Source organism: Panicum virgatum, chromosome 7K, assembly GCF_016808335.1.
Source record: "Panicum virgatum strain AP13 chromosome 7K, P.virgatum_v5, whole genome shotgun sequence".
NCBI classification, from domain to species: Eukaryota; Viridiplantae; Streptophyta; class Magnoliopsida; order Poales; family Poaceae; genus Panicum; species Panicum virgatum.
In genome coordinates this window covers 1104532-1115575 of record NC_053142.1, presented here as the reverse complement: position 1 = coordinate 1115575, position 11044 = coordinate 1104532, and the positions used below count along the sequence as shown (strand labels likewise).

The 11044-nt window shown below is 41.6% G+C and overlaps 1 protein-coding gene across 4 annotated transcripts; it reads right to left on the bottom strand.

Annotated features, from left to right (window-relative positions):
• Positions 1–1133: 1133 nt before the first annotated feature.
• On the bottom strand, positions 1134–10819 carry LOC120639496 (ubiquitin-like-specific protease 1D). 4 transcript variants are annotated; one of them, XM_039915345.1, is made up of 10 exons: positions 10662–10819; positions 10316–10556; positions 9094–9134; positions 8978–9007; positions 8436–8531; positions 7919–8027; positions 5828–5922; positions 3663–3791; positions 2539–2611; positions 1134–1859 (listed from the first exon to the last, which is right to left on the bottom strand). In XM_039915345.1, exons 1-10 carry the CDS (start codon positions 10745–10747, stop codon positions 1602–1604), a joined length of 1158 nt encoding a protein of 385 aa, XP_039771279.1. In that variant the 5' UTR covers positions 10748–10819; the 3' UTR covers positions 1134–1601. The 4 variants fall into 4 exon arrangements, with proteins under 4 accessions (XP_039771279.1, XP_039771282.1, XP_039771281.1 ...); XM_039915348.1 differs by lacking the exon at positions 2539–2611; XM_039915347.1 differs by lacking the exon at positions 8436–8531.
• Between the last annotated feature and the right edge of the window lie 225 nt (positions 10820–11044).

The window sequence follows — 11044 nt, the reverse complement described above, 5'->3', positions numbered from 1 at the left end:
GCAGAGGCGCAACTACCCCTATCGCGTCGTAGCTGCCATGGCGTACACCATGCGTGTCTCTACTGTGCCACAGCGGCAACGTGACCCAGCCTTTTCGATCTAACATGTCCGCGCCATTCTCTAGGTTGGTTTTCTCTATGCATAACTCATCAAGATCAGCAATCAAAGAAGGGCAAAAAGAACAGTCAACAGTAGGTGGGCTAGCTTCCTTAGACTTCTCCGAAGTCCAAAGGTCTGCGTTCAACTTCTCTAGCTCCGACCTAATCGAAGGACACACTTTGTATGCACCAAGCAACTCCGGTCTATGGTAATCCCAGAGTACAAATGAATCCTCATGGGCTCTTTTGCAAGGATAGTAGGATGGGGATCCAGAATACAAATGGATCCTCATATGTTTATTCCTGTTCTGAGGAGCAGCTCTTGGTTATCAGATCTTGGCCCTGGTGTTGTACCACCCCTTCTAGCACCGCCAGAGTCTAAGTCAGGTGCACCACTTGCAAGCAAAATCCCAGACGAACAATTTATGTTTCGTTAAAACAATTTATGTTGAGACCCTTAATCAAAAATATATTTCTATGAGAAGAGAAAATTTGATATTATCGTTATTTTTGCAAACAACCCCTCGCGGAGCAAATTTTGTGGGCAAACTCCGTCCACCCCCGCCTGAAGGCACATGCGGTTCAGACTTTGGGTACAATTGGAAGAAAAGGTCATTATATGTGGGAAAGTGTTGGGAGTGTAAAATCAATTTAAAATGCTGAGCTTACCAAGGGTTGAGCATTCTTGATTGACCCCAGCATCATAGCATTTCAACTTGAACATATTTATATTTGGTTTATATGTTTTCTAATAGCACATGCTTGTATAATGTTTGAAAGTAGTTGACTAAGTGTGAACATAGAACAGTTAGGCCTTAACTACAAAACCCAAAGCTTGAACTACAGACTTGAAAGCAAGGACCAACTATGGTAAGCTATAGCGGTTAGGTCAGCCCACCTGAATCCCTTTTGCATCCACCGAGTACGACATACTTAGGGCCAAATGGAATATATCCACAAGTCTCTTTCATGTTCTACCATTCAAATAATGCAAAACAGAAAGCCCATGAAACAACTAGGGTTGCAATTCCCAAGTTTTTTTGGGTCATTAGGTCGACCCAAAATTTAATAAAATAAACTAGAATAACATGCTATGTAATTAGTTTGGGAGAGAAAATAAACTAAAATAAGAAACCCAAAAATACTAATGGGTACCCACTTGCATCCCTAGGAACAACGCATTCCATGGCTATGAATGGATTGTGTAAGATCTTGCCCTAATTGTGCCTACAAGATGATTCGAGTACGCAAGGTTTACATTATAGTTTCTTTCTCGAACAACTGAAGCAGCAGATCCAACATTTTTTCTTTCTCAGCTCTGAAGCCTCTTCTGGTCGAAATGCAGAACAGAGAGATCAGATGAATCAACACATTCCATGGCTATGAATGGATTTTGTAAGATCTTGCCCTGATTGTTACTACGAGATGATTCAAGTACACAAGGTTTACATTATAGGTTGTCTTTCTCGAACAACTGAAGCAGCAGATCAAACATTTTCTTTCTCAACTCTGAAGCCTCTTCTGGTCGAAACCATCTTTTGCCAAACTAGTAGAAAATAAGACACAATAAGATGGCCAGATCCGGCGAGTGTGTTCTAGAAAGCAGTGAAGCATACATATAAAAAATAAAGAAAGCAACAAATAGTATCTAACCGTAGAAAGGTCTTTCCTGCAAAACCTGTCAGGTGCCTCCTGGATAAAACGCTCCATATAGAATAAAGCAAACAGACCACAGTCATATCCATTTTCCTGTTGTGGAACCTAGTAACAAAGGGTAAGAATGCAAGAGCAATTAAAATCACTTTCAATCCACGTGTTCAAAACAGCACATATGCAAAGAGGATAGCGACTTCCAACAAATATTGATGGCACAAGCTATTTTATTTTTGTTATGATGGCTAAAACTTCTGTTCCAATTATTTTTGGCAATTTATTCTGTCTTGTATTTCTAATGCCGGAATACCTCCAAAAGGCTTTGGGATAAGTAATAGAGAAATGTGTTAAAGAGATTTAGATCTATTCACCCATGCATAATGCGTGGTTTGTATCCATTCAAATAAATCAATAAATAAATAGAAGAGACTCTACCACCCAACAATCTGCAACACATGGAACCTCCAAGTGGTAATCTTAGCATCTATTGCATATCCAAAAAGATCATTCTTCCCAACATTGCAAGCTATTTTGTCAGCAATATATGTATATTTGTGCAGATGGTTATATAATTGTTTTATCAGAAGTATATATAATCGCTTTGTTATGTAATCTTCTGAAGTGGGCATAGTGTAATGTCAGAAGATGGAACCAAATAGGCACATTTGATGTGGTAAAATAAAAATAACTATTCAAGTATATACACCAAATAGGAATATTTGATGTGTTGAAAACAAAAATAAAAACAACTATTCAAGTATTTACGCATCAAATGAAGAACGGTTACATTGATCGATTTTTTCACAATTTTTCTAGTAAGGTTCTTTCCATTCAGGTGCATCCATTCCGTTTTCAAGAATCTACAAAAAAAAACCAACATTTACATCAATTACATAAAATACTGCAACGAAAAGCAAAAACACTGACAATATCGTGTATCGTGTACATTATTAGACATATACAACAACAAAAATGGATGCATGAAATAATATTGCAAAAAAAGCGAAAACACTGACAACATAGTGTACATTGTCACACATATAGAAGAGAAAAATGGATGCACTAAATAATACTCCCTCTGCCCCAGAAAACAAGTCATTCTAGAATTTTTTGGACAAATTAATGGACCATTAAAATGACCACAATACCCCTCTTAAATAGGATAGGAAATCAGAACTGTGCATGAAAAAGAGAAAGTAAAGCATGCAATGGATTGCTTGGCCTTTATTTTAGGTAATATATCAAATCAATTAGTTCTGCATACACAAGATGACTTGTTTTTTGGGACAAATTTCTCATATTACTCAGCAGTTACATTCAAATGCAAAAAAATTCCCTCATTTCAATTCATAAGGCGTGTTTTGGTCTAAAAAAGTGTTAAATGTGGATTTTGACAGTAACTTTCTCTTATTAGTTATTATATATTACATTGATTCAATAATGTTTTGTATGGAAAGCAATGTGAAGTACTCACTCCGTTCCCAAACGTATGACGCGGTTGACTTTTTTTAAAAAAATTAATCACTCAGCTTATTAAAATTTATTTAAATATGTAAAAGTACAAATCATACTCAATAAGACGGATGATCAAAGTTGTGGAAAAAAATCAACCGTGTCATACCATACATTTGTGATTGGAAGGAGTATTAATCGATTGATGTTGTGATGTAACTTTTGAACAATAAAGCTACACATAGTTTGATTAATTGTAAGTCAAATTACAAAGTTTGGCACCTGAAACCAAAACATTCCTTATATTTTAAAATGGAGGTAGTGAGACTTGAACAATGATATAGAACAGAGTGAAATAAAATGTTAGGCCTTATCAAATTTGTGCATTTGTGTTTTACTTGTCAAAAAAACACAGGAATACAATAAGTACAGCTGTTCGCAGATTTCGTATTCATGGACCTGTCAACGACGATGAAAATATTTTTGCTCTGGTGAACCTGCCCCTTCAGTGAATCCAAATGAAGCACCATGGGTCCAGAGTGGTCTTCTTTGGCTGGCATACATACGATGACCAAGCTCCAGTGTGCACTGTACCACCACATGAAATTAAAAAAAAAGGCTCAGCCTACAATAAAACATTACAACATATATCTCTCACAAGATGGTTTGTTCATGTCCCACTCCCTACATCACTGAAGGGAAAGATGCATGCAAAATAAATTTTAAGCACAACTCCTAGCAAATACAAGTAAAAAAGATCAGTTTTCTGCAACTATCAACTGAATAGTGAATGCTATAGCAAAGAAATATGTTCTGCCGTGACTCGATCCCTTACATGCTCTTGTGCGAAAGGAAAGAAAGAAAGAAAGAAAAAGAAAAAAAACTGCTTGTGCCGCTGTTCTCACTGCGCTCTTGCCGTCGACCACCACTATTTGTTCACACTTTTGCTGTCCCCTGGTGCCATATCCTCATGGTGCCTTCTTCGACTCCTGCGAACAGGGGTGTTGTTCCTGTTCTGCGCTGTCTGCTGCTCTTTGGTGGCACCAACTATCGTGTGTGGGTCCCTCACATGCAATGGCATATACGTGGTTCCCTTGCATGTGATGGCATATGCGTGGTTTGCGTCTTTGTGACTTTCTCGTGGTGCACAGGCTGAGTTGCATGCTATGGCTCTTGTGACGTGTGACGGCTCTTGGTTTGGTTTGGTTATGGTGGTTGCTTGCAGATTTTGGTGTTTATGTTTCTATGCCGAGCTTACTAAGCATATTGGTGTTGATGTCTATTACACACGAACACGGGCACACGTTAAACTCAGTGTGCTTGATCCATCTTGAGTTTGAGGGGGGTGTTAGATGTATATGTAGATATGTCTCTTTGTATTTCTCTATAGTATAAGGGGTTTTGTGCATATTTCCTGTGTATATATATCAGCCTAGTGACTCATAACAAGGCAGATACCAGATGGTGGTTTTATCAGTTTCTTGTGCTACAAACCTTGGGATTAGAGAAGATAATCACCCTATTAGAGATTGTATAAGTTGTATTTACTTGACTTGTACTCCAAGCCATATTGTATTTACTTGGCTTGTATATACCCCAAGCCATATTGCCCATATATATATGAAAGTCACCCCCTCTAGGGTGTGTGCCATTCCTATCCAATTCTCTACATGGTATCACAAGACTAGGGTTCCTTTTTCTACCCTAGCCGCCGGCTCCCCCTTGCCCTAGCCGCCAGCCCTCTCTCCTACCCAGCTGCCGGCCTTTTCCCTACCTCAGCCACCAGCCCTCAGCCGCCGGCACCCCCCTCTCCCTGCTGCTGGCACCCCTAGTCCCCTACCCTAGCCGCCAGCCTTCTTGACTACCTCAGCCGCTGGCACCCTACACCTCCATGCAGCCCCAGGCCCCTTCCGCTGCACCTCCATCTGCGCCGTCGGACACCCTGCTACCGGCGCCCCTCCCCCTCCCCCTACACCCGCCAACCCCCCTCCCCCTGCACTGTGCCCTCTCCCACCCGGTGCCATGTCGACAGACTCCGTTACTAGCTCTATGACCTCTCAGTCCCATGACAACTCCGGTGCCATCATCTCCTCTACGATGCCGGTTTTTCTCAACCCTTACGCCACCATCACCGTTCGTTCCCACGTTCTAGTCACCCTGTCCCTGAAGAACCCTAACTACACCAAGTGGTCATCATTCTTCAAGTCCATATAATATATGAGCCTTAACATCTTGAAACCTGGGAACAACTTTCCTATTGCGTTTGTTACGACTTACAACCAGCCTGCACAAACTGCGCCAACTGCCAAGTGCATCCATCCAGCTCTATGCTATTTGCCAAGAAGTGTCCAATGATCTAATTGCATTCTAGCTTGAGCTTTTTATTTTTAATTCCTTGATGGCAGCTAGGCAAAAAGATTAAATCATAAAAATATTTAAAAAAGACATTGAACAAAATAATGGTTGAAGCCCCTTCCCAAGTTCTAAATAGTCAAGGAAGGTCCTCATCAGCCTCATGGTGAATGTATTTTCGAAATTACACTTTTCTAGTGCAAAGAATTATCAACTAAAAGGTGGATATCTACAATAATTATCTTTACCAATGATATAGTGAAAAGGCTTACTCTGCATGCACAGGAAACAGTATATAGTCCTTCCTAAATATATCCACACCCTTCCACCATCTTCTCAGCTTTAAGAAACAATCAGCGCTGTCCACCTTGAGAACCAGAAATAAAAATCAACAACTAGCATAAATAAATGTATGGATAATTCATATATGTTGATCCCACTGAGTGACTAGTGACTAATAAAGTTTTCATTCATTTTACAGTGAAAGAGCTGTACAATAATCAATTGCAACGGCCAAGAAAAAAACTATTCACCCCCATCCCCCCACACCCAAAGCGCACACACAAAAACACTCAGAGCTAGAAACCAGGTATTCTAGCCCTCAGTAATAAAAGCACAACCTGTTATAATAACTCTGATGATAATCAGGGTGCTCTGAGCTTCTCAGAGGCAGGGTGTGCACACCAAGCCAGGATAATCGAGGTTTACACAAGGATTAGGGGGAGAATGTTAGAAATAATCCCTGTGTTCTTGCTAGTACTAGTGTAAGTTAGTAGCTACTAGCTAGCTGTACAGTCCCTTAGGCAGTAAGTTTTCTTAGGCAAGAAGCAGCTGCCGTAGACAGCAAGCAGCAGCAGTCAACTAGGAGTCAAGTCATGTCTTTTCCTTAGTTTGTAAGCCAGCCTCCAGGGCTGTTTCTTGTATCACTTTCAGCTATAAATAAGAGGCAAAGGGGGCAGGAAGCTGCAGCATATTGCAGCCCAAAACCAGTGAGCTATCAGCTCAAAACTGTGTGTGTTACTGCATTGTGGCTCTCTATATGAGTGTGAGTTGCTCCAGCGAGCTTGTGTGAGTTAGAGAGCTACCAGCCTCCTCACCAGCCCCATATTGCTAGCAGGGAAGTCCAGGGTGTTAGGTAGGTGAGACAAGTTCAAGCTAAGACAAGATCATGATGAGTTCAACTGGCTCGCTGGCTCTCTCCAGTACTAGTCCAATTTGGAGGTGCAATAGAAAGTTGGGCTATGTGAAGAGAAGATCCAAAAATGCGAAGAAAACAAATTAAGGGGGGAGATAGTAAATTTTTCTCTTAAACAAAATTTGGTCGACTACTGAACTACATGGACTAAGCAAGCTGCTGTTCTCTCTAGAGACATTTTAGGTGTGGTTGTAGTAGTAGTAGTAGCAGCTAGCTATTATTGTTTGTTAGCTTCTGCATCTGCCTTCCCAGTCACTCTCACTCGGCTGAGGGAAGAAGGGAGAACAGAGCACCACTGGCCCAAAGAGCTCACAGGCTCATGTGCGCACACACTTACAGTGGGGTGAAAACTGGGCACACAATGATTTAGGTGCTGCTGAACTGGTTTGCAGCTTGGGCCATAACTTGGCCATGCAGGCCATGCTTCCAACTACTATCACCAAGGTTGCAGGTTGCTGCTGCAAGTCAGTATGTTCATAATACTATGACTAGTACTAGTTCTACCTCATCTGCAGTCAAAGATTTAAGCGTGCAGGGCAAGGCCAAAGGTAAATGGAGCGGTGCTCCTTGACTAGAAACAGGGCAAGAGCAGCCTGATTATTCTAACATTGTCCTGTTTCTGAGCTGCAAAAGCAGCAATGTAGCTCTATGGGTTACTGTGGCAACAGACCATTCCCAGCATCATTGGCTTGGATCCATGGGTGTTCATCTATGGTGGTAGATATTTGTATTGTGCATTTCATGCATATTCATCTTCCTAGGTGCCCATCTTGGAAACCACTGTGCAATATATAGTGAGAAATCAATATAGCAACTGTAGCGTTCAAACTTCAAAGCATGGGATTTTGAAGCTTATCCAAAAAAATCACCTCTGTCCCATGGAGTCCCATGAAAGTGCATTCCTAGTGTTTAAAATTTTTCCCCAAAAGAATGCAATTCTAGCTATTGAGGCCATCGCATGGCGGCATGCAGTGCTCATCCATCCAGGAAACTAAACAAGCGTGTCAACAACTCTTAAAGTGAGGGGCACATGCATCATTTGGTCTTAGCACTGACCTGACCTAAAAAAAGCTATAGGATTGCACTCTTCATGGGACAGAGACACAGTAAAGATGGTAGGAATTTATAAATAAAAATATAGGAATTTAATACAATTATACAAAGTTACCTCTGAACCCTTTGATGCAAAGTCTTCAAGTTTGTTGAAGAAGTATGTGTTGAAAATGTGGTAATTGCCTCTTATTCTACTAATTGATGGCATTTGTTCCCATAGGTACCTACGAGATGTCATTGTAACTTGTACAGGGCCACTGGAAATGAATTCAGAAATTTGATGCATATGCTAAGAACATGGAAATTAAAACTAAGAATCTGAACCATGCTAGTTGCTAGCTATTAAACTAATACTAGTACTAGCAAGAACACAGGGATTATTTTTAACATCTCTAACTGTCCTTATCTCCAATTATCCCTAGCCCTTGCCCTGAGAGGTAAATGGGTTGGCTGGGCTGCCCACCGACCACCCATAAACACCCATCATGGCCAAGGATCTCGATCCTGCTAAGGCCACGGAGAAAAATGACGCTAGCTAACAACCTTTACTACTGGATGATGCATAAATATATGATCGACTGTGCTTGCTACTTGCTTCTTGTAAACACAAGTATCAAAAGAACAATACTTGCCTAATGTAAAAGTTCATTATAGGCGAGGACAATTGTGATTCAGACTCAAGGCATGATAGATCTTCATTAGAAAGTTCTATGGAATCATCATGTCCCCTGTTAACAAGAAGAAAAGGCATCAAGTATGGTTTACAAATAAAAAAGTTCATTTAGATATATACCGCTCCAAAGTTGGAAAATTAGGAAAGAACCTTTTCTTCATACCAGTAACTTTTGATCCCTAAAATATTAGAATGCATAGAAACAGTCCTAAACTTACAATATTGTGTAGAACTATCCACTATGACCGAAACAGTTGTTTTGACCAGAGTTGACCAACATTAATCTCGGGATTGTTTCAGAAAAGACTAGTATTCTAGGTCAAAAACCATTTTTTCCTGGTCAGAGGATCTCTACCTAAACGGCAATGTAAGTTAGGATTGAATCTGACCAAATTTGGTATGTAGGGACCAAAGTTGTAGGAGTCCATTGCTTGGGACAAAAAATGGCTTATTTTTGTAAAAGTAGTAAGGTCAGAGAATTCTATTAGTTCTCATGCTAACCTTGAAGGATAGTGTACCTTCACTCCATCCCTAAAAAAGTATGGAATTAGTAAAACATAGGCAACTTATGGAAGCTCCCACATACGAAAAATGAAGAACTGCATCAACTTATTTACCTTTCAATGGATGTATCTGTGTCCAATAGAACAACTTGAACCTGAACCATGAAATCAGATCAACACTTGTGGTCCACACACACCTCAAAAATGTGGTTAAAACTGAATAAATAATATGTTTACGGTGTTTATAATCAATTACAAGAATATAGTAGAAGAAAAGAGAAAATTGACTGGTTGGAGTTTGAAGTGGGTTTTCTTAAGGCAACTCATTCTATCGAATGGGGTATTGAAACCCCCAAATTCCCCAAGTTCTCTAATCAATACCCTAACATACCAGGCACAATTAGCAGCAAACAAAGCAAATATTGAACCTTTAAGATTTAACCCATGCTCTAGCCCACAAGGAGGATTAATAAGGGTCATGAAATTGTGTCACCAGCATGTGGCGACGACCGTGTAGGTGCGAGGTCGGTGGCCTACGAATAGGATGAAGAATGCGCCAAGCAAGTGGCCTAGTGGCTAGTGGGCTCTGGGCAGACCTTCCTGACAGATTTGGGACGTGGAGGCAGTAGCTACAGCCTCGGTCGAATCATGACATTGGGCCTTGAGCCTGAGCCAAGTTAAGCTTGGCTAGTCGAGGTTGTTTTTAGTTACTGTCCTTCATACTTTTTTTTTACTCGGTACTGTCTGTCTGCATGCCTTTGGGCGTGTGTTTTTTTGGGTTCTCCATCCTTTTTCTTCTTAATACAATGATACGCAGCTCTCCCGCATGCTCAAGAAAAAAAACAGCCTTAGTCGAATCATGACTTCTCAATCTCATGCACCGCCACCTGTGGAATGAGGCCCTAGCCAGTCATCACGCTCAATGCCACATAGTGCGGCGGCGGCGCCTAGCGGGGAATTGGGAATAACAAGAATTACCAAACATGACTTATATTTTACAATAATGATAGTATGTATATTGAGAGATTATTGCCCTCATTAACCCGTTCTTTTTTATTTAACACTTAACTTTTGGACATGTTATTTGATCATTCAGCTTGTTCCAAATTATATCTCATACAGCCAAACCTCTCTAACTTTGACGAGTTCTTTAGGAAAAAATGTAGAGAATATTCGTTGGGCCCGATAAAAAAAATATAATGATAGAAATTTTAAGAACTACGAATGGAATAGGAAAAAATGCAACACAATAGTAATGCATGGGCATTCTGCTATATACTACAAAAGTTTAATATGCCATGTCATTTTCTTATAAGAGGGACCTTAGGGAACATACATTTTTGCCTCTTGATGAGGTGCTTCGTCTAGAAGCTGTTGATGGCTCAGGAGCACTAGTACTCGACATTTGATAGGCCCATTGACGTGGCGACCGTGTTGTTGATGCCCCGGAGCTTTGACCTGTTGACTGCCTTGTTGATGGCCGTGTTGATGGTCCGGCGCTTGGTGATGATGGCGGCATGCGGCCCAGATGATGCTCACATTCAGCACATCCATTTGCAGCCGCTTCCTGCGCGCACCTGTTGAAGCAGTAGATAAAGGAATGGATTAGAGGAAACTATTAGCGCTACGACACAACCAAAAATCATAAAAAAAAGACTATTGCGATTGCGATTAGTATATACCCGGTTTTTTTGTCGCGCAAATGAGCCTGAAAATTTTGAACTAAGTCGGAGAAATTGCGCCAGCACAATTCACAGTGGACATCCATCCTCGCGGCGGCGGCTCGCGCTGGGCTTGGGGAGGAGGATGCGCCGAGCGAGGGCGAGCGGAGGAGAGAGCGGCGGCGGCTCGCGCTGGGCTTGGGGAGGAGGATGCGCCGAGCGAGGGCGAGCGGAGGAGAGAGCGGCGGCGGCTCGCGCTGGGCTTGGGGAGGAGGATGCGCCGAGCGAGGGCGAGCGGAGGAGAGAGCGGCGGCGGATGGATGCGGACTGCCGAGAAGCCGGGGACGGATGAGCAGCCGGACAGCTATCAGCATAAGGGTATGCAAGGGCCCACAGGGTGGATC